Here is a 21856-nt window from a genome sequence, read left to right on the forward strand (position 1 = left end):
GAAATATAACTAGCAACCATTGCTATGGGTTCGGGACAAGAAAACCTGACCTTAAGTTCAAGGGCAGACCCGGCGAGAAGATGCATATACTACGACAGCTGTGTAGGTGCAGGAGAGTCTTCGAGTGTCGGACGTTGCTGATTGTGAGGTATTTTTAATCAGGTAGCTATCATGAACCCTTTGCTATACTGATCCGAGCATATGGTGCAAGGGTCAAATGGATGAAGCACATTGGGACACTATATTGCCGAGCTGCTGCCTCTTGTATAGATGGGAAAATCGATAAGAGGCCCAGTAGTACTGCAAAAGCCACGACCCCAGGTTTCCGGCTTAGAAACAAACTGTCGCCTCGACCAATCGCTCTTTCTCCTCCTACTCAAGAGGGCACTTTGAAAAACCCTGCGGGGACGTCTGCTACGTCAAGCTCAGGTACTTCAGGGACCCAGAGACATCGAATGGTACGACAGTTGAAGGGAAAGTTACCGGAGGAGCCACTGAAACACAAACTCCACCAGCAAAAAATGATTCTCAGGCTAATCATTTGTAATTGTAGCCATTCAGGGTCAAAGAAAACGTGGAAGGGTCGAAGGAGAGCCATGAAAGTGTAGAGGCTTTGAGCAGAAGTATAAAAAGCGAACAAGAGTCTATGATTTGAGCTTACTGGTGGAAACTCGGTTCTGACAGGAGAGTGAGTCGACGATGTATTTCAACTATGAGGACTCGCTATTCATTTGCAGGCCGCCGGCTTGGAGTGGCTCTGTCGCAAACTTCAGGATTATGTGGACTTATTGGCGATATCATCAAGATTACGGCTCAGAATCCTGGTTCCTCTACCACTCCACTCTTTGAGCCAAGGAGGTCTGTTTGTACAAATTTACAATATCGATTACAATGCATAATGCACTAAAAGATAGGACTCAAACACTCAACTTAATGTTCCCGTCTGGAGCAGAGTTTGGTGAGTGGACCAACGGCTTATGTTATGGACTGGCTGACTTTCATAGGGACCAAAACAGATAAGGCATTCAGTCAAGTAGTTTAGCGGTTAGAGAAAGCCAGGGAACATGGCGTAAGTAATATCTAGGATCCAGCTCTTTGCTATGCATGAGTGCCGAGCCAAACTAATTCGTACTTAGATCGACCCTGGTACACTACTATGCATCAAGTCAGCGGCATTGCCAAAGGCCGATCTAGCCTTAACAGTATACCGTAGTGCTCAAGGAGTATCTCTTCCATCCCATAGCAGCACTTATGAGCCATGTTACTGGAGACTCGATCCTGTCGAAACTTCCTAAATATCCAAAATGCAAAGAGATCGTTACAATTTCGGCGACTCCTTCAGACCTACCTGGTCTTTTGCGGATCAAACAAGCGGCTTCCGCGACTTTCTTGAGACTCGGAGGGTCGAAGCAACCTCACTTGTGCTTCTTATATCAAGCGTGATAACTTATGCCGCAAAATACTCTTCTAATGGGCTGAAAGCATGTAATCGGATCATATAGCGGTACTCATGTCGACTGCCCTGACAACGGATCCTAAATGGAGAAGATCAAATTCAAAGATAGATTCGAGCAAGAGAAGCTGTATAACTTCCAAAATCTGATGTTTCGGGTCGATCTGGTTGGTAATGATGACAATGGCGATAAGAATGATTACTCAAATCTCACAGCAACGAGCTGACAGCAGGAAGCTTGCGCGTGGGGATCAGTTCTTTGAAAATATGCTCGGACCTTCTCAGATGACAAATGATGGCGTTTTTGGGGTATGGAGTTCACTCGCTGGTGGGACAGATACTGTACTTCACAGAAATGAACCTATCAATAGTTCCATCGGGAAGGGATTAATGTTACTCCTCTTATCTCTGTGTGCCGAACAACATCAAGTCCGCTCTGACTCGGCCAGTCGAATTGGTCTGGCCGCAGAACGGTACATGCACATGCAGTGGATGGGGCCGCGCGATTGGCGATACATGTACGACGTGCAGAAAAGGTGGTCAGCATCTGCCCATTTCGACATCCTGATGGCCTCAATCCGGAGTTCACGGCAGTCTTTTACCGAACATGTTTACTTATTTCCAGCAGTTCTTTAAGAACCTGTCGTCTCTTTTTGTCTCTAGGGCAGTCGGCTTATTCTCCCGTTCATCGAAAAGTAGCATAAAGCACTTCAAGGCTTCTTAGTCAACCCCAGGCATCGGCAGACTTTATCCCTCACTGTATGTAACCTGAACAAGTCATGCACATGATCACGCTCGCATTTCGGTTGCAACCAACCCGCCCGTTTCCGGTTTTAGTGTCCAACGAACAATATCACGCCACCAATGATATTGTTGGAGAATGTGTTGGCCAACGAAGTACTTCTGCAGCGGAACGCAACACGGGCAATAAAGATACATTGTTGACAGCGGGAGTGAATAGCCTAACAGCAGATGCATTTCCCTTGGTAAGGCATTCTTCGTCCACGTCAGTCGTTTGCGACCTAATGAAAAAGAGGCAACCTAAGCAGAGCCTCATCAGGTTTTAACTTGTGGATTCTCGGCCCAGATCAAGATAAGCTCGCGGATCCTCAATTTATTACTCAATCTCCAACGATTCTTAATTATCATCACAAATCTACTCGATCTCTTTCTCATCCCGACTTAGCTTTGCCGTGATTGGTCTAGTCACCATGGTGTCGACACCCCCGCCATCAGATGACGCAGAGGGTCATCCCCCAGAGGAGAGTCCACATGACGAGGAGGAAGCTAAGAGCGCGTCACCGAGTAAGAAAGAAGCCAAGCAACCCAAAACATCAAATCGTGGACATAAACTTCGGCATAAACAGCCTGCGCATTATCGAACACATACCAACGACTTCTCTTCGCAAGAGTCAGGCGATCCGGTAATGAGGCAGGCGATGCGCTACGGCGTCGATCCCAACACATATCGCCCGCCGCCGCCAGGTGCATATCCACCAAACGCGAACCCTTCTTATTATCCATCGCCAAACCTACCGCCGCCGGCTGGCTATCCCAATCCTTATACATATCCCGGAGGCGGAGGATATTTCTCTACCCCACGAGCAAGTGTTAGGGATCCCCAGTACTTTTCTCCACCTGGTTACGATGTCCCGCCTTCAGGATACTCTGACCCAGGCTTCGCCCCCGCCGACTCTTACGGGTATGAAGAGGAAATCCCACCATACCCTGAGTATCCAACACCGGAGCCGAAAAGAGCCCCAGTACGACCGAGGATCTTGCGACAACCCAAGCCACAGACCGAGCCAACCCTGAGTAGCCTTCGAAGGGATGCGGCACACCAGAGACCTCGACGAAGACGACCATCTGTCCCTACCAGAGAGACAGCCTCGCCAGAGGATGGCATAACCATGCAAGACATCATGGCTGAGCTCAGAAACCTCCAACGCCAGGTATACCAAGCCGAGATACAATCAGACCCAGGCAGGATCCAAGGCCGCCCACGAAGAAGTCCATCAGTCGCAAGTCAGTATACTAGCGATGACACAAGATCCCTAAACATAGAGAGAGAAAGGTCTCGTCAGCTCACAAGCATAATTTACCGGCTACTTGAAGATAGACAACGACCAGAATACCAAGACTCATTGGGGTTATCGTCAAGGCAGACAATGATGGACCTGCTTCAGGGCAGGGTAAGGGAACATGATGGAGAGATGGCATTGGTTAGTCAACAGGACGCACAGGAGATACGATCAAAGCTAGATACTATACTGGAGTATCTTGAGCTTCAGGGTGGATGGGAAGACGAGCCGGCACCGCAACGACTACGCGAGAGCCATGAAAGAAGGCCGCAGCCTTTGGTCCTCAGAGGTCAGCCGTCAGTCGCCTCAGGTTCCTCAGTACACGTACCCTCATCACCAACCCTAAGTCGCGCAACACCACGTCGTCGCCAGACCCTCCCATCCGTCATCAGACCACCTCAAGATGCACAACCGTCTAACCAAGGTCGCACTAGACAGGGTCTGACCAGACTCCCTGAACCAGATGACGAGGATGAGACTTACGGAGAGTTCCGACGCCCTGCACGTACAAGAGTCAGCTCAACACAGAGTGTGGCTTCGCAGGATAAGAGGAGGCTTGTCCAGAGGAGTGATGCTCGACCACCGGAGAGAAAGATTGTGGAGGGAGACCAACAGAAAGTCAGACCAGGACGGTTTGCATATGTCCAGACGGAGGATGAAGAGGATGAAGAACCTGCTCGGGCACCTGTCCCGCCGTACCCGGTGCCTGATCCGCCTGGACAGTCAAGACGGAGAAAGTCTGTAAGATCTGTAAGATTTGATTGAGTCCTATTTATTTTATTTTTATTGTCGTCATCGGTGTAACGATATAGAGGGGGCGGGGTATGTGGATCATCCTCAGCGCGTCTGTATTTGAGGAGGAGGACTACTGCAACAAACTGTACGTAATGGAAGGTGCTGGTATTGATCGATGTTACACAATGTGTACTAGGATAGATGGTTATCTAAATTATAAGCGAGGTAGCAGATTGAGAATAGAGAAATGTTCTAGATCATGGAAGCCACGTGCGCTATTTAGAGTAGGCTGCTATGAACCCGACTTCTTCTCGTACACTCCTCTTCGCCAAGACGACTAAAAGCACACAAACCCTTGCCGAATTCATAGAAATACTTATCAGATCCATCGGATAAGATGTTTCTTATCAGATGATCCATCCGATGTTGAAGAAGCATAAGACTAGTTGAACCTTGATCGCTTAGCGCGTATAAATTCGCGCAACGGATCCAGCTGTCAACTTTATCGCCCTATCGCAACACACACCAGTGACGCCTAAAAATGTTGTTAGCTTGCCAAGGGAGGCTGAGAAAGAAGCTTAAAACTTAGTGCTTCTAGCTTGGAAACCTTGGAAATCAAGGCCGGTGGAACGGTGCCATGATAGCGGCAATGCATGAAGATAAGGGTATTTGTGGCCATATAAGGATGGGATTGTCGCTTCTCAGGTAGGCCCTTCACAACACTCATGTTTCCTGGTATTAAGCTCTTCTCCACCCACTGATTATCATGAGCGATCAAAATCCTACGAAGCATGAAGCTTCTTCAGCTTTGACAGAAATCGCCCCTGATCCAGCTCTCGAGAACGCCAAGGCTGAGGATGCTGTTTCTGATACAATTTCTCAGACTGGAGATGACCGACCCATTGTACCAATGACTTGGAGACTTGGTTCCGTCCTGCTCATCTGTCTAATCAGCTTTGGCGCTTCTTGGTCTGCTCGCTTGACATCGTCACTTAAAAGCACCATCAAGAAGGAGTTGGACATCAACAACACCCAATTCGCTCTTCTTGAAGCTAGCGAAGAGTTCTTGGTCACGGTATTGATGATGGCCTCTGGCATTCTGACGGACCGCATCGGCGGTGCTGGTAGGTTCTGTTGATCTCTTATTCACTTTGGTATCATTTGTTGATTTATGTAGGTGCCATGCTCTATGGAAACTTAATCATGACGGCGGGGGCTCTTGTCATCGCGGGTGCAGCGACATGCAGGTCCTTCCCGCTCATGATATTTGGTAAAGTCACCGCTGCGCTAGGTGACATTGCTACCCAGATCGCGTACTACAGAGTATTCGCGGGATGGTTTGCACCTGGTGGAGGCTTTGGTACGACTATAGGTCTCCAAATCGGTATTGCAAGGATTGGGGGCTTTGTTGGAAGCTCTACGGCCAACGTCATTTCTAAGGTAAGAGATCTCCAATACTCCAACAGATAAATATGGTAACTGATTTGCTTCCTTGCTTCCTTAGAATACCGGAAACTTCGCTTGGGTCTTCTGGATCGGCGCATGCGTTGCATTCTTCACAAACCTATGCACCCTCGTCTTCTTCGTCTTCACTAAGATCGCACATAAGCGCTTTCGCCCCCCTCCTGATCCCGCAACTGGTGAGCCGTTGGTCGAGAAGAACAAGACGTTTGACCTTAACAAGATCATCCAATTGCCGTGGGTCTTCTGGACCATCATGCTTTTCTCGATGGTTCAGACCAGTTGCTCCAATATCTATTCTCAAAATGCTACTGAACTCGCTGAGCATCGTTTTGGAGTGGATGCTGTGGCGGCTGGTTGGTATGCTTCGTTGTCGCAATATGCTGGTAAGCCATACACTTCAGTCATCCACGCAGAGGTGAGGGACTAATTAAGATATGCAGGCTTTTTCCTTAGTCCATTGATCGGAGCAGTCATCGACACTTACGGCCACCGTGTAACGCAAATGGCTATCTGTGGCACTGGCATGCTGCTATCGATGGGCCTCATCAACTGGAGCAGTACAACCAGCGGCGCGGCGGCTTCCTATGCCTTTTACGCCATCTTCAAGACATTCGGCCCTGTGACGATTATCGAGGGTATCCGAACTAGTATGTGGCATCAAGATGTTTTTGGTACTGCGTATGCTGCCAAGGTGACAATGAATAACGCGTGAGTCAATCCACTTCCTTACGGAGTCATGAGAACTGACACCAGAATCAGTACCAACATCATCATTCGTATCATCACTGGGGTCATCCAAGACGCCGACGGCGGTTCTTACGACAGAGTCACCATTGTCTACGTATTCCTCGCCACCGCCTCTACCGTTATATCTTTAGCAATGCTGCTCGGCACTTTCTGGGCTCCTGACCTACGAATCCTGCAATTCTCACGAAAGCAAAGAATATTACGTGGAGACCTAATTAACGAGCGAAAGTCAGAGAGTCAAGGGCCTAGTGGCAAGAAAGCGAGAATGATTAGCAAGGTCTGTTTCGTGGCGCTGTTTGTGTATGTGTTGGGAAGCTGGGCGGCTTGGATTTGGGGAGCTGCAACGGGTCATAATTAAACGACGCGAGCTGCTGCAAGATGAACTAGGAGTATTGTTTCTCCTGGAAAGGTCAAGGTTCACGAATCGTGGCTGCGGAAGCTTGATGCGGGACCGCGGGTTAGTCTGCGGAGCCGCACGGATGTTGGCCGATATGACACACACTGCAGCCCTGCGAGGACGAGCTCAGGCATCGTCAATTAGGACCGATAGTCTCGCTTCTATTCAATGACTCATTCAGTCTAATCTATTTACGCACGACCCTCAACAATGTCCACAATCAGTTCTGCTGTCTCCTCCGTCTTCTCCACGAACGGACTATGACCTGCTGCCAGCCTTGCAGACCTCATCCCAGGCGTTGATTCCACAAGTTTTTCCTGAAGAGGCAATAAAATCAACTGATCATTTTCGCAAATGATGTATGTCTTCGGAATAGTGATATCCGAGGCGATGAAATCCAGACTCGTCTCAAACGCATCCTGGGAATGCGGCTCCGTAGACTCCAAAGCTTTATCTATCGCTTCTTCCCTGTATCCACTGTACACACTCTCCCTCGCTCCCTCCCCCATTTTAGTAATTTGATTCTACAAGTTATTAGTATCATGATGTAAACTCTTTGATCTTGCTTACCTTTGTGTACTTCTCGCCAGCCTGTAACCACGGCGGATAAGCCCCACCAAACGTCGTAATGAGATCCCAGCCCTTGACCGGGACAGCAAACGCAGCTAAGAAAATGATCGAGTGGAATCCACCCTTCAAGCCGCGCTTCGCACGATCTTGCGTGCCTTGGCCTTCAGTCGCGGCAGTTGCGGGAATGCCGCCGTAGGAATGAGCGATGAGAACAACTTCGCGACCTTCGGAGAAGAAAGGTTCTGCTGTCTCGATGATCTTGACTTTGTCTGCTTCCCATGTTACGCCGTGACTTTCAGGGCCTACGGAGGGGAGCTTGGGGATGATGCATTGGTAGTTGAGGTTAGTGAGGGCTGATTTTATGGCGTCGTAGCATTTTGGGGGATGCCATGCTCCGTGGATGAACAGTAGAACTGGTTTGTCGCTCATCTTCAGTGTGACCTGCGGCTCTGGGCTGATGTGGCTGGCTGTTTCATATCATAAGAGGGACCGAGCACACTTCTTATAATTAGCCACAATATCATGATGCAGGCTCTGCAGAAAACAGCTGATTAAGCAGTCCACGTGGATCCCTCGTAATGCATCCCTGTAACCATCTCCATGCAAAGAAAAGCTTGACTGATGGTTCAGGGGAAGTGAGGTGAGGTTCTGCGGCTGCGAATCCTTCAATGGGTCAACATTCGATTTAGAGTTCCGACCCCTGTTTCTTCCGCACACTAGCACCGCGGGTTTGGTACGAGACCCTTGATTGTGCCTTACAGGGTTGCATTCGCTGCGGGCTTTGTTCCTGCGAATGCCGTGGACCCGCGTCTGCCGCGTTATGTTGCATTGATGGACGAACGAGTCAAGAATCGACTGTTTCAATTCTTCTCATAATTCTAATCCTATTTCGGCCATGGCAAGTTCGAACCATATTTCATGCTTCGCTCCCCGTGTCCGTTTCTAACTGTTTTGGTGGTTTATTCGCTTTGCTATCGTGCTGTTATTACCATCGGCAGTATGTCTGGCAATAACTCAACTCAATCTCTGCCACCAGAGATCTTGAACCACAATGAAGGACCCTCTCTCATCATTGTGAGCGCGGTATCGATACCTTTCGCCCTCGGCGTTGTGGCTATTAGGGTGTGGGCTCGACATCGAAAGCGAATGGCCCTTGAGCGTGACGATTTCATGATACTGCTGTCACTAGTAAGTTGAAACTGTCTCTTTTCGCCCAGCAACAAATTACTAACAATAGCGCTAGCCATTACTATGGGCGACTGCTGGTGTTGCTATTGCATGTAAGCTCTCAGCGGAGGTCTCCCTTGGTTGAGTTCACGATACTAATGCGAGAGTTAGCTGTGACGTATGGAGGAGTTGGGAAACCATTGGCAGTCAATATGATGCAAGATCCAAACCGTCTCGGGAGAGCGCAATTAGTATGTGACAATCCCCATCGTCACTAGACTCCATATACTAACAGCCTTCTCCTAAAGTGTCTAGTCTTGACCGAATTTGTCTACGGCACAGTCCTCTGCACCATAAAGGTCGGCATCCTCCTAATGTACTACCGAATCTTCCCAACGAAATCCATGCGAATTGGCGGTTACATCCTCGGAGGAATGACATTTTCTTGGTGGATAGGCATCATCTTCGCTTCGATCTTCCAATGCTCACCGGTCGACAAAGCCTGGAAACCGTTCATGAAAGGGGGCACTTGCTTGGATAAGAATAAATTCTTCATTGGCAACTCGATCCCGAATATTGTGATGGACGCTATGATTATCGCGTTGCCAGTCTTTGAGGTGTCAAAGGTGCAGGTGCCGAGATCACAGAAGATTGCGATTGCGGGGATATTTTTGCTTGGTGGTTTGTAAGTTTTGGGTAACATTGGATGGATAAATGTGCTGATTTTGAATAGGATCGTGATTATCAGTTGCATTCGGTTGAAATACATTGTGGCGCTCCTCGAAGCCGGTCAAGAAGCAGACTTCACTAGTAAGTACCTCATTGCTTTCGCTGTCGATAAACACCATACTAAACGACATACACAGAACTCATCTCCACACCCTGGATTTGGACAGTAATCGAACCATCAGTCGGCCTCCTCTGCGCCTGTCTCCCAACAATGCAACCACTCTTATACGTCCTCTTCGGCCGCTTCATTACCAAGACTACACAAGATCGTAGTAAAGAAGGAATCATCACCATCGGGGGTAGTGGCCAAAAATCAGCAGACAGACAGAAAGGTCCGGCCAAGGATGGACCGTTTCGCAGACTGCATGATAATGACTCTGCTGAGGAGCCTGTCTTGTGGCCGGAGACGTACCATAATCAGCATAATACTGTGGTGGAGCACTCGAAAGGGGTGGCGGTGGATGAGATTCCGTTGGGGACTATTGCGGTGAAGAAGGATATACGATGGGAGGAGTCATGAGAGGCAGTTTACGCATGGGGAAAACTCTTGTTAGACTAACAGAACCGATTGGCAGATCTCACCTATGAGACGGGGGCGAGACATTGTTGAATATGTAACTCAATCCTGGTTATCAGTCCTGAGGCAAAAAACACATTATTTTCAAAACTGGGAGAGGTTCCACAAAGTTATGCGGATACGATGATCAGCGTGCAGAAACGGACACACACACGACAGTTAAGCGTCACAACACCTATGGTCGATACGAAGAAATAAAGCTAATACTTGTCTAGCAATTAAGCTTTCTGAATTAACCAAGTCCAGAACATGGCATCTAAATCTCTTGATCCCATGACGGTAAAATACCCTACACTCCCCCAAGCCCCCTGTAGCTCCCCCGCAATCTCTGATGACCCAGTGGATTCTCCGCACAACCACTATCACCCTTATCGTCCCCCGACGGCCGATTAACACCAACCAATCAAACAACCTCACCAAACTAATAGCATATCCCCATCCGCCGTCTCTAGATCAACACATCAACCTCAAAATCCACCTTCACCCCTTTCTCCATGTCGAACTCATCACCTTCTCTTCTTCTCCCCAGTCAATATGAAGAATCACGACGCTGACTTGGCCCGCGATGCCGCTCAACTAGCAGCGCTAGGCCACAAACAGGAGCTAGAACGAAATTTCTCTTTCGTCTCTATGCTCGGCCTTGCATTTTCGATTCTCAACTCTTGGACTGCGCTTGCGTCGAGTTTATCTGTGGGATTGCCTAGCGGTGGTCCCACAGCTGTTATTTGGGGCCTTGTCACAGCTGGAGTGGGGAGTTTGTCGCTTGCTGTTTCGAACGCTGAGTTTCTTTCTTGTTATCCTACTAGCGCTGGACAGTATCACTGGGCAGCTATTATATCGCCTCCGAGATGGGTCGCTATTGTCTCGTGGGTTACTGGTTGGGTTAATGTCAGTGGATGGGTTGCGTTGTCTGCCTCCGGTGGTGTTTTGGGTGGACAGTTGTTTCTTGGTATTATTACCATGTACGACCCCGACTTCGCCCCGACACGATGGCAGTACTTCTTGCTGTTCCTCCTATACACATTCCTCGGGTTCTTCCTCAACTTGTTCTTGGCTTCGGGACTGCCGATGATGACAAAGATCGCGCTGATCTGGTCTGTCTGCGGTCTCCTCGCTACGACCATCACTGTCTTGGCTACCAGCGCCCCTGATTTCCAGCCCGCAAGCTTTGTCTTTGGAGAATTTATCAACTCGACTGGCTGGCCTGGTGGTGTCGCTTTCCTCTTGGGTCTATTGCAAGGCGGTCTCGGGCTTACGGGCTTCGATGCCGTTGCGCATATGATCGAGGAGATTCCCCAACCCTGCATTCGTGGCCCTCGCATTATGGTGGCTTGTGTCGCTATGGGTCTGGTCACAGGCTTTGCTTTCCTTGTTTGTCTTCTCTTTGTCATCAAAGACGTTGACGCTGTCGTCGCTTCCCCAACTGGTCCTCTCGTCGAGATCTACCTTCAAGCGACAAACAGTAAGGCCGGCACTGTTTGCCTGCTCCTCTTCCCCATGATCTGCCTTGTCTTTGGGACCCTTGGTATCATGGCCACAAGCACTCGTATCCTTTACGCCTTTGCTCGTGATGGAGGCTTGCCCTTCTCCCGAGTGTTTGCCAAGGTTGACCAGCGATGGGGCATTCCAGTCAATGCGCTTTTACTCACCAACGCGATTGTCATCATTTTCGGCCTCGTCTACCTTGGATCAACCAGCGCACTGAACGCCATTTTGTCAGCAGCAGTTATCGCTCTCTCCATCTCATACGCCGTTACCCCTGCCATCAATTGTCTACAGTGGCGAAAGGGACTATTGGACAACCGACCGTTCGTGCTCCCAGAGTGGCTCGGCTGGATCTGCAATCTTGTAAGTACACCCAAAGCAAAAACTCGCGGCTTTGGCTTTTACTGACCCTTAATCTAGGTTGGCATCGCCTACACGATCGTCATCACCGTCTTCCTTCTCTTCCCTCCCGTTAGCGATGTCACAGCCTCCAACATGAACTACGCAGTGGTCGCATTCGCAGCCATCATCATCGTTTCTTCGATCCAGTGGTTCGTCGATGGAAGACATAACTTCAAGGGTCCTACTTTTGACGAAGACGCGCTGTTTGTCAGCGGAATCGAAGAAACCGGCGGTACTAAGATTGGGGATGACAATGACTCCAAGGTCAACAAGATAGATGCAGAGGTCTAGGCTACATATGAAGCGAGTCGTGATTTTATTTTATTAGTTTATTCAAGATAGAAGCTTTGCCATTTCTACCTGGAACCACGCGATTGATCTTCTCTCCGAACTAGATTCAGTATTTGTCAACATGCTACAGTCCAGGAACTTATTTTATGATATAAATGCCCCCGGAAATATGACAATACATCGACTCCTTCATTTTAGATACTGCTCCCCCCCCAAATTTCCAAGATGCAACGCTTGAGAGGTCATCAACGTGGACAGGTATAGAATGCATCTATCGTCATGGCACGAAAATGAGGGTAACGACTCGTGATTGACCACTTCAACAACATTTGCACCACATTTCCGGATTTTCCCGATGAAATGTATCAAGATAACGACAAACAACCCAGTTCCAACGTTTAAAGATGCAAGTGTCAAGTCATACCCCGTGGGGAACAGATCCAGTATCCGTCGCTTGGGGATGCTACATCGGGTTTAGTCCCCCGCAATCGCCGTTGACCCAACCAAAAAGAGAAAGGTCATTCCCGTCGGCCGTCGGCCGTTTTCTTGGCCACGCGATAGAGGCCAGGTCGGACAATGCTTCATATCTTCGCCACGGTAAATATTAGGAAGATGAGTTTCTAGATCAGAGTCAGATGACTCAGATATGAAGCTAGTGGTTTTGTTTCATGTCTCATCATCATTACTCTACGAACCGAAAGTCGAAGACGTGATTTAATTGTCTGCAACAGAGGGAATTGTCATGGCCTAGATTACAAGAGAAGTGATCGCTATTCAAACAGAACTTCCACCAAAGATAACATAGTTCAGATAGAATCCTCTTTCTTAAATAAATGCCACAATAAAACAACTCTAGGTTCTTAAAACGATAGTCTACTAGCACTCTCATTTCATGCTCAATGGCCTGCAATAAATAACACCCATTCCACATACAAGTACATATCCCCTACCACGTAATGTGTTTTACAGGCGAGGTTTGCTATCCGCACAGCATGAAGACTCTTCGGCCTTTTCAGCATTTGTCAACTGTGAAGTAAAGTTCTTCCTGCCGGGCACATCAATTGCCGGGTTTGCCGTAAAGAAATCAGCAGGCTTGATGTGAAGATCAAGAATCTCGACGGGCCTGATATTGGTTAGCAAGACAGTCTGCAACGCAATGGCGTCTGACACTTACATGACTGGCCAGTCTTCCACTCTGGGGTTATGAGTAAGACCAAAAACACTCCATACCACAATATCCTGCTGATAAACATCATCATTCCTATCAGCAGCATCCGCTACACCCTCGACCTCCGACACCGACTGCAGCGTATATCTCCCACCAGCATAGAATTCATTATCCCTATGCTTAGTAACCCACAAATGTCTTTGCGCAAACCTCGCCCGTTTCGCCTGCGTAGAATTCGGGTCTGCAAGCAACGGCCTCGTAACCGGCGCAAGAATCTTGTAACCCACAGGCTGACCACTAATCGGATTAAGCTTCTCCATATTCTGCACCTTGAACGTGCGGTCCGTGAAGGGGTTCGCGTCAAGACCTGCCGAGGCTGTTATGGGGGTTGTGACGACCTGGTAGGCGTTGCCGTTGGGGTTGGTGCGGGCGTCGATGCGCATGGGGAGGGATTCTGTCTGGACAAGGGTGTTTTTGTGGCCGTCTATGGCGGGGTCTATGCGGACGCAGAAGATGTGTTGGTGGTTTTGGGCGAGGATGCCGGGGCTTACGACGTTGCCCCATGGTGCGGTCTTGCCTTCTTCTATGAGGACGGATGAGACGATGCCGGTGGCGCGGGCTTGGACTGTGATGGCGCCTGCTTGGTCGAAGATGTACTGATGTCGAGTTAGAGTTGATAGCGGTGAAAAGAAGGAGAGCTTACGTTGAAGATGTATTCGTAGTTGGCTAGGGTGATGATGAACTGAACAACCAACTCTCGCCTGCGGGTCACGACAGCTCGGCCAGTACGCCAGTTTGTATGCTTCCAGTTAATTCCGTTGTCTTGCTCATGGAGACAAATAACATTCTTAGTAGTACGTGCTGTACCGCTGTGATCGACCAAAACACCGTCAAAGTACTAAAGCCTGGTCAGTAGCCACGAAATCTCGAGTATGATCTGTACCACTCACCTTGATTACACCTAAACAGTCGCATCCAAGCTGCAGATTATTACAAGCATCTCCAAGCGTTCCGTCACCAAAGTCAAAAGCCTGCTTTCGGTGGAACGGAGGTCGAGGGTCCGCATAAGGAACAGTCATATCGCTGATAGACAGTCTGTAAAGAACACTTCGACCGTCGAAACGGACATCATGAAGCACTGCACCTTCACGAGGGTTAAAAGTCGCGCGCATACTCCACTTCTGCCAATTGATCACATTCGAGTCTTCAACATTGAAGCTAGGTCCCGAAGGCTGAACAACATTGAGCTCCTTCAGATCTCTTCGCAGACCACCAGGCAGAAGCTCAGGAACGTATTCCGATGGGGTCATATGGTCGATGTTGACTTTGGCATAGTCGCCCTCGGCGAAAGTATGAGGATCGTTACCTCCGCCAGTAGCAACTTCATGAATGCGGATGACTTCGCGGGTCTCGGCGTCGATAACGGGAATGATGGGGAGAGGGTATCCCCAGAAGTTGCATTCGCGATTCTTGCTGTCTGCAGCGTAGATCAGGGCTTGCATGTGTCGGCGGTTGGGGTCGTCAGCTGCGTCGAGACCACCATATGGCCACGGCTCAACGACGACTTCGAAGCCTTGGGGGAGGTTGAACTTGGCGATGCGCTCCTTGAAGACAGGTGAGTCTCGGCAGATGATTCGGACATCATCCAGCTCTTCACTACAGATTCGTCAGCCACTACCATCGCGTCATTCACCTGGTAGTAAACCAGCTTACCTTGTGAAAGCTGCTTGAGCATCGGCGCGAATTGACTCAATCTGCTTAATATTCCTTGTGCTCAAGTCGATGATAGCCTCATGCGATTGCGGAGGCTTGCCACCATGAGCTGTATCAAAGTGCACTCGAGCTTCACGAGCAGGCCTGGGCGTAGAGCTAGTAACCTTCCCAGCATGCTCAAGATCCAGATAAGGCGCCAGGATCTCCTTCGCCGGCTCCTCAAGGTAGATGACCCGGAACTTCAGAACACTCTGAGGATACGCAGCGCGAATGACATCTCTGGCCAAGTTCGTCTCCTCAACGGAGAGAGGAATAAGAGGATGAGGTTGAGACATCTTGGGGTATGAGGGTAATTTGGGAATGATGAAGATCTGGGGAAAGGCAGAAGAGGAGCGAGGTTGAGGATTTTTTAAGCCGCTTCGGACCAGAGCTCATGATAACCTAACGCCGTCTGGAGCTAGTGTCATGCCAAGACGTGTCGCCCGGCGGCGGATTAGGGCTCTAGCGGGCTTCTTGGTTTGCGAGGAGTAGGGATTAGAGAAGCTAGGCCGTGCTGGAGCTAGCTGAAAGTAGGTAATGAAGTGGGTTATGCTTGGTTCTAGGCGATTTGATTGGCTTACTTGACAGGCCGAGAAGTTGCATAAATGTGCCCGGATTTGGTATATGACAGACGCCGTCAGGGATCACCCAAACCCCGACTTGCAAGAAGATATAATACTCATAGCTTAGGCTTCTGAGGCAAAGGTTTATGTCGTGGAAAAATATACCGTGGCCTCATTAGTCAAGTTGGCAGCCTGGAGTTTAACCTTATCTGCAGTCAATTGGTTGTTTGGGCGCTAAAACGAATTGGCATACCCTGGAGCTCATGCATATATCGTCACTCCCATACAGACATACCCGACAGGTACAAAACTCATTCCCCCTCCCCCCCTCTCTCTATAGGAAGAGAAATTAGGAATCTCGATTTTCGAGGTATATACATTTGTCATAAAAGAGTTGTCCACAGTTTTAGCATAACCTTACGTTTCTCAAGCAAGTAATATCAGGAAGAATCATGCTCTCTTTATTAATTATAGCCTCACTGCTTTGCGGGTTCTGAAACTACATCACTAAGCTCACTTCATCTCAATTACTCTGCTATGACTGTCTTCTTGCCTTCCCGCTGATGTTTTTGCCATCTAAATATAGTAAATGCAATATTGTTATGCAGCCTTATTTTAAAATCAGGCTCGGCTAATACGCGGGACAGCATACACATCCCGTACCAACCTCCCGTTCGCTCCTACTGAGTACTACATCCTTAGAACAGCAGCCCTAGAAATGAGATGAACCTTTATCGATGATTAATATTAAATGAGAATGAGTAATCTAATATACTGGCCGCTAGGAGGACATGAGGCAACATGAATCACAGCACGGTCGCTCAGATCATGTCCTTGCTGTCTGACATGAAAATCAGGCTGCAATTACATGGCACAACCAACCAGCGTCCAATAGGCATTGAGGCCAAGTTGACAGCACAGCCCAACTCCTGCAATATTACGGATACTCTACAATCCGGACCAATAAGTGGCCAAATCAACCAATACCACACGAGAGAGGCTTGGTCAGAATGTTGACATTCTGGTCGTAATTGTAATGTAATTGGCAGAATCCTCATACGGGTGCCACACCAAAGGCAAGATACTTCTTCTTCCGCCCTATTTATATAGCATAGTGAGTAGATCTTTCATCAGCCCGTGCATGGGTGAGAAAGCCCCATGATCTGCCTTGATGAGTAAGTATAACCCCAGGATGTAATCCATGTTTTCATCTTACAAAACCTTCCCCCGCAACCCCTCACTTGTATATCTGACCACCTCATACATACTGATAATCACTGTTTCACCTAACGTCAGCTGGGCAGCAGCTGAGAGATACGAAATATGGATCCTTTTACTGCTATCGGCCTGGCTGGCAACATTTTGACTTTTATCGACATCGGACTCAAATTCGTAAGCCAAACCAAGGGGATTTATGACTCCCAATCCAACAGCACCGCCGAAAATGATAACCTCAGCATCATGGCAACGCGATTCACCTCAGCCATGAGCGAAATGCAAGGCAAATTACCAAATGGGAATCTGAGCAAGGATGAAATAGCTTTGAATGCACTCGTTGAAGAATGCAGCAACATCTCAGGCGAGCTTCAGAACCTCCTTGCAGAGTTGAAGGCCAAGAAGCCGAAGTCAAAACGAAGTAGCATGAAGGCAGCGTTTCGCGACTGGAGAAAGAAGCCAGAGAAGGATGATCTTCATAAGAGACTTGAAAGTTCCCGCCAGCAACTTGACTTGCTGCTGACGACAATGACAAGGTATGAGGATACTTAGCTGGGGCAAACAGTCCCATGCTACACTCTGCTTACTAATTTGTGAATGCAGATTCGAATCTCTGGAGCGACTCAACCAGTTGGTAGAATATGGCCAGACCAACGAAGTTGAAATCACCTCTCTTCGCCGGAACATAGATGCCCTTCGCTCTGGCCTACGGGTCAAGATCCTCAGCCCCGAGGCCCTGGAACAGATCCGAGATGTGGTCAGTCTGTCAGACCGTGCGACTTTGAAGGTGCGGGAGAGTTGCATCCTTACTGCCTTGCGGTTCGAGTTGATGAATGAGAGATATGATGACGTGGCCGAGGCCCATGATAAGACATTCGAGTGGATATTTGACTCATCCGATGAGAACTTCATCAACTGGATCAAACACGGCAATGGCATCTTCCACATCTCTGGAAAGCCAGGCTCAGGAAAATCGACTTTGATGAAGTATCTCTGTCATCGAGAGGAAACCAAGCAGTATCTCGATATCTGGGCTGCAGACAAGTCGCTTGTTTTTGGCAAATTCTTCTTTTGGAATCCGGGCACAACGCTACAGAAGAGTTTGAGGGGTCTGATTCGAGGCCTTCTCCATTCGATTCTCTCCAATGCTCCAGAGCTTATTCCTCTCGCCTTTCCCAAGCATTGGGATGCCACCCTCAGTAAGGTCGCAGTCACGTTTGATTCCTCCGATGATATTATGCTCGCCTTTACCGATCTGATTCGCCGCGATGCGGTCTATCACAACCACAAGCTTGTCTTCTTCATTGATGGCTTGGATGAGTTCCAAGGAGACCATGCGACACTCCTTAAGGAACTCATGCGATGGATATCAACACGGCCTACAGGTGTGAAGATCTGCGTGTCGAGCCGAGAGTGGCCCATCTTCCAAGAGGCATTCAAGACATTTCCAAGTTTCCGCTTGCACGATCTGACACGATCTGACATGTCAAGAATTGTGCGAGACAGACTGACGAATAACAAGCTTTACTTCAAGATGGCAGGCCCGGACGAGCTGGCATATTTTGAGTCCGATCTTGTGGATAAATCGGAGGGTGTCTTTTTGTGGCTCAAGCTGATCTTGCACGGTATCGAGGACGGCCTCCTCAGTGGAGATAGGCTGCCACAGTTGGAGAACAAAGTCAACGCCCTTCCCACCGAGTTGGATGACCTATTTCAACACCTCCTGAACTCTATTCATCCATGTGATCGAAAGGAGGCATACTTGATGCTGGCAGTCGCCCTCGAATGCCCCCCGGAATCCGATTGGCCCATCTTCCGCATATCCTTTCTGGAAGAGTACATAGAGAATCGTGATTTCGCTCTCAGTCAACAAATAGAGCAACTCGATGATGACCAAATAACGGACCGCTTGGAGCGAACCCGGAAGAAGATCTATGGCAAATGCAAAGGGCTCCTCGAGATACAGTTGGTGCATCTTTATGAGTGGCACCAGATCTATCGAACCAAGATCGACCAAACCCTGAAAGAGTCCGTCAAATTCACGCACCGATCGATCATTGAATTTCTTAAAAGCGACCAGACTAGGCAAAAACTGGCCGCCGACTTAAGAGGCCTCGATATATTTGATGCCATGTGTCAGACATTTCTGGCGCATATCCAAGCTGCCAAAATCAACGAATATTACTACCAGGACCGCCATGGAGCAACCAGTTCATTGGAAAGTCATTTGTCGTACATTCTGGGCTGTATAAAGGTGCATTCGCCTCCGAGCCTAGATTACGATATCTGCACACTCTTAGGAGTATATGTTTCAAGGAACGAGGCTACAGACTCAGCGAGATCCACGGCATTCCTGAATAAGGTAGTCGAGGTAGCCGAGGACCTGTTCTCCCCCAAGGCGCAATTTCAATTTCTCGAATTCAACTCGCTATGGACTCCTATGATTCGCCATACGATACAAGTCAGCTTTCCGGTGAAGATGGGCCTCTTTTGTACTTCATACGGATTGACCGATTATGCTTTGCAGACACGGTCGATTGGCCTAGACGGAGTACGAGAACATATCACACTATCCATGCTGGTAACAATGATCCTCCACATTACAATAATGAGCCCTCTAGTACATCATCGTATCTCCACAGGGCTCTACACCATTAAAAATGCCTATCTCGACCTGGGTATGGATCCGAATAGTCCTTCAACAGCGGAAGGCATATCTTGCTGGCACTACATGCTTTTTTGGTCTATCCGTTCCCCTAAGCGGGATTTTCATAGTTCTATCATAGCTTCATTTCTTCTCCACGGGGCGAATCCAAGGTTCTGGATTAAATTTGGTGACAGATATCGGTATACAGGTGACGAAGGTCTCTCAACTGTGATAGTTCAGATTGAATTCGAGTGGGGTAAGGAGAGGCGGCGTCTTGATTACTTTGAAGAGGACATGGTGATGGTGGCGGAGTTGGACTGGCCACTCAGCACGTTTTTAAGACGGGGACAAGTGGAACTGTCCTGCAAAGAGTTGCTTGGTATGATTTTTCCACAGCAGAAGAGTGATTTCGATGAAGCCATTGACTACATCCTTCACTGGGACACAGAGGTCCTTACGAACGATAATCTACAGGAATTAAAGGAGCGGTTTCAGCCTACTTTAGGTTCAGGGATCAATTCAGGGGGTAGCGAGGTATGTTTAAGTAATAGTCCCGAGTTTCCTGTTCTTCATGTTTTGAGTATAAGAAGAGAGTATTTATACTCAATCGATAATTAATATAGATAATATGAAATACTATAGAAGAACTATATCAACCTAATATCTCTCAACGTCATCAATCTTAGTTCTCCATCCGTGACCTCTAAAGCGACTCATAACCCCCCGCTCCTGACCTTCAGTCTCTAAGAAAATACCAGGTTTACTTAGCTTTTTCCTATTATGGGTAAAATCGTTCGAAGCTATCGGCGAGTCCGGTGTAGGCTTGAAAGCGTCTTCGCATGCATCCGTGGCAATGTGAAGGATATTTTCCTTGGCCCGTTTCACACTATCCTAGTAGAAGACGCTAAGGCCTAAGATGGTAGATATGCCGATAGACACAAGGACTAGTTTTTTCATTGTCAGTAAGAGTGTTAACAAGAGGTCACTGAAGATGGGACCTTACAGATGATGTAGAAAGCCCAAGCTGGTGCTTCTTGAAACGAGGCAACGTCCAAAGCGAACAAGTAAGATAGAAACGATAGTGGAAGCTAGTTGCAGCCGTCAGTATCTTCCAAGTCTTGATAATTACTGTGCATATAACTTACGAACAAAACATTTGCAAACGTAAAAGTCATCACGGTTTTCCCTTGTCTGGTAGCTTCAGTCGCTTGACGATTCGCAACCTCACTTTGCTGAAGTGATAGAGTGGTATTGATCTTGCCGTTGTGCACATTAGTATCTCGAAATTTCGATCGAATTAGAGTTGAAACTCACCGCTAGTTGTATTCCCTCGGCGATGGAATCAAGCTCTCGTAGATCTTCACCACATATGCTGAAGAGAACCGTGATTCGTTTACCTCTTTGCTAGCGAGTCCTCTTCGCACAATCTGTTGGTATTGAGCCACGGTTTTGAGGATGTTGAGCTCATCACGGACGTCTTTGATGTCGCAGTAGAGGTCTTTGGCCTTCTTGATTGCTGCACTGATATCGTGGCCATGGCTGTGAGCCTAGACAGCCCTTTGTGTCATTTCTATGGTAGTTGAAAGGCTCGGATCAGCGGACCGCCCGATCATGGTTTCAGCTGGGGAACAGTCTTTACCTTTGTCTTTTGGTTTTCTCTTCTGTCGATGTTCGCTTGGTGACCATGCACGGAGTCATCGAACAGAGCTGTTTCCTTCCTGCCTTAAAACCTTGTCAATGTTTGACATGGGGTGTTTGGTTAATGACTTACTATTCTGTTGATATAGTGAGAAAAGGTTTGACCAATGGACAGACGTTCGCCGTCGTTTGGCCTTCTCTCATAAGAGCTGATGCAAAGGTCAATAATCGTTGGCACTAGTTCAGCGGCTGACACAGGTTGTACGCCGCTGCCGCCGTATTCTTCTTGCTTGCTCAAAGAATTGAGAATCTCTTCGACGAGTATATCAGGGCTGCCGTCTAATGGCTATGATGTAGCAGTGATGACCCAATCTTTATGCTCCAGGTTAGCTCAAGACTTGACTGCAGGTCTAACACCACATACCCGCAGAGATATTCCAGATCCAGAGTTGGTTCACACGCACAAATGTCCACTGATTAGGCTCTCTGTCAACGCCCATATCGTCTCCCCTTTCATCCTCTCTGAGATACTTGCTCACGACCTGGCTCTCGTTCCTACAGCTTTGGTCGTTCATTGCTTCATTGTCTTCTTGGGCGAATTGGTAGTGCCATTCATAAAGAGTTGGCGAACCGTGTTGTTATTTATATTTTCCCTTATAAGTATTCAACAAGTCCTCATAATGGTCATGTCTCTGCTTCAGATCCCAGTCATCTCGGGCCAGTTACAATCCCAATGTTTACAGTGTGTAGAAGAAGAAAGGTATGGCATCTAGAA

General features: G+C 48.2%; 8 protein-coding genes across 8 annotated transcripts; 5 read left to right on the forward strand and 3 right to left on the reverse strand.

Moving 5' to 3' along the window:
* Positions 1-2135: 2135 nt before the first annotated feature.
* Positions 2136-4532, forward strand: FVEG_13743 (hypothetical protein). The gene is made up of 2 exons (XM_018903102.1): positions 2136-2439; positions 2490-4532. The coding sequence occupies exon 2, from the start codon at positions 2665-2667 to the stop codon at positions 4297-4299; it is 1635 nt and encodes a 544-aa protein (XP_018761987.1). The 5' UTR covers positions 2136-2439; positions 2490-2664; the 3' UTR covers positions 4300-4532.
* A 503-nt stretch (positions 4533-5035) lies between these two features.
* On the forward strand, positions 5036-6869 carry FVEG_13745 (hypothetical protein; the record flags this gene model as incomplete). Its single annotated transcript, XM_018903103.1, has 5 exons — positions 5036-5393; positions 5447-5709; positions 5774-6116; positions 6174-6441; positions 6493-6869. The coding sequence occupies 5 exons, from the start codon at positions 5036-5038 to the stop codon at positions 6836-6838; spliced, it is 1578 nt and encodes a 525-aa protein (XP_018761988.1). The 3' UTR covers positions 6839-6869.
* Positions 6870-6910: 41 nt separating this feature from the next.
* FVEG_13746 (hypothetical protein) lies at positions 6911-7935 on the reverse strand. The gene is made up of 2 exons (XM_018903104.1): positions 7448-7935; positions 6911-7401 (listed from the first exon to the last, which is right to left on the reverse strand). Exons 1-2 carry the CDS (start codon positions 7874-7876, stop codon positions 7069-7071), a joined length of 762 nt encoding a protein of 253 aa, XP_018761989.1. The 5' UTR covers positions 7877-7935; the 3' UTR covers positions 6911-7068.
* Positions 7936-8446: 511 nt separating this feature from the next.
* FVEG_13747 (hypothetical protein) lies at positions 8447-9863 on the forward strand (the record flags this gene model as incomplete). Its single annotated transcript, XM_018903105.1, has 6 exons — positions 8447-8635; positions 8691-8727; positions 8786-8865; positions 8923-9299; positions 9348-9424; positions 9481-9863. The coding sequence occupies 6 exons, from the start codon at positions 8447-8449 to the stop codon at positions 9861-9863; spliced, it is 1143 nt and encodes a 380-aa protein (XP_018761990.1).
* A 591-nt stretch (positions 9864-10454) lies between these two features.
* Positions 10455-12098, forward strand: FVEG_13748 (hypothetical protein; the record flags this gene model as incomplete). Its single annotated transcript, XM_018903106.1, has 2 exons — positions 10455-11768; positions 11826-12098. 2 exons carry the CDS (start codon positions 10455-10457, stop codon positions 12096-12098), a joined length of 1587 nt encoding a protein of 528 aa, XP_018761991.1.
* Positions 12099-12901: 803 nt separating this feature from the next.
* On the reverse strand, positions 12902-15369 carry FVEG_13749 (primary-amine oxidase). The gene is made up of 5 exons (XM_018903107.1): positions 14980-15369; positions 14217-14922; positions 13970-14164; positions 13273-13922; positions 12902-13221 (listed from the first exon to the last, which is right to left on the reverse strand). The coding sequence occupies exons 1-5, from the start codon at positions 15312-15314 to the stop codon at positions 13062-13064; spliced, it is 2046 nt and encodes a 681-aa protein (XP_018761992.1). The 5' UTR covers positions 15315-15369; the 3' UTR covers positions 12902-13061.
* Positions 15370-16904: 1535 nt separating this feature from the next.
* FVEG_13750 (hypothetical protein) lies at positions 16905-19157 on the forward strand (the record flags this gene model as incomplete). Its single annotated transcript, XM_018903108.1, has 3 exons — positions 16905-17332; positions 17400-19028; positions 19097-19157. 3 exons carry the CDS (start codon positions 16905-16907, stop codon positions 19155-19157), a joined length of 2118 nt encoding a protein of 705 aa, XP_018761993.1.
* A 1177-nt stretch (positions 19158-20334) lies between these two features.
* On the reverse strand, positions 20335-21656 carry FVEG_13751 (hypothetical protein; the record flags this gene model as incomplete). Its single annotated transcript, XM_018903109.1, has 6 exons — positions 20335-20387; positions 20447-20531; positions 20589-20699; positions 20841-20990; positions 21215-21420; positions 21506-21656. The coding sequence occupies 6 exons, from the start codon at positions 21654-21656 to the stop codon at positions 20335-20337; spliced, it is 756 nt and encodes a 251-aa protein (XP_018761994.1).
* Positions 21657-21856: the final 200 nt, after the last annotated feature.

The sequence above is a fragment of the Fusarium verticillioides genome, chromosome 10 (genome assembly GCF_000149555.1).
Source record: "Fusarium verticillioides 7600 chromosome 10, whole genome shotgun sequence".
NCBI lineage: Eukaryota > Fungi > Ascomycota > Sordariomycetes > Hypocreales > Nectriaceae > Fusarium > Fusarium verticillioides.

What these genes read in the sequence shown, in the direction of transcription:
- FVEG_13746 (XM_018903104.1), bottom strand. Translation starts at nt 7,876, where the DNA reads ATGAGCGACAAACCAGTTCTACTGTTCATCCACGGAGCATGGCATCCC. An exon ending in CTGGCGAGAAGTACACAAAG is followed by an intron (nt 7,402 to 7,447) that starts GTAAGCAAGATC and finishes AATAACTTGTAG; the next exon opens with AATCAAATTACTAAAATGGG.
- FVEG_13743 (XM_018903102.1), top strand. Translation starts at nt 2,665, where the DNA reads ATGGTGTCGACACCCCCGCCATCAGATGACGCAGAGGGTCATCCCCCA.
- FVEG_13749 (XM_018903107.1), bottom strand. Translation starts at nt 15,314, where the DNA reads ATGTCTCAACCTCATCCTCTTATTCCTCTCTCCGTTGAGGAGACGAAC. An exon ending in GCTCAAGCAGCTTTCACAAG is followed by an intron (nt 14,923 to 14,979) that starts GTAAGCTGGTTT and finishes ACGAATCTGTAG; the next exon opens with TGAAGAGCTGGATGATGTCC. An exon ending in GTGGAAGACTGGCCAGTCAT is followed by an intron (nt 13,222 to 13,272) that starts GTAAGTGTCAGA and finishes AACCAATATCAG; the next exon opens with GCCCGTCGAGATTCTTGATC.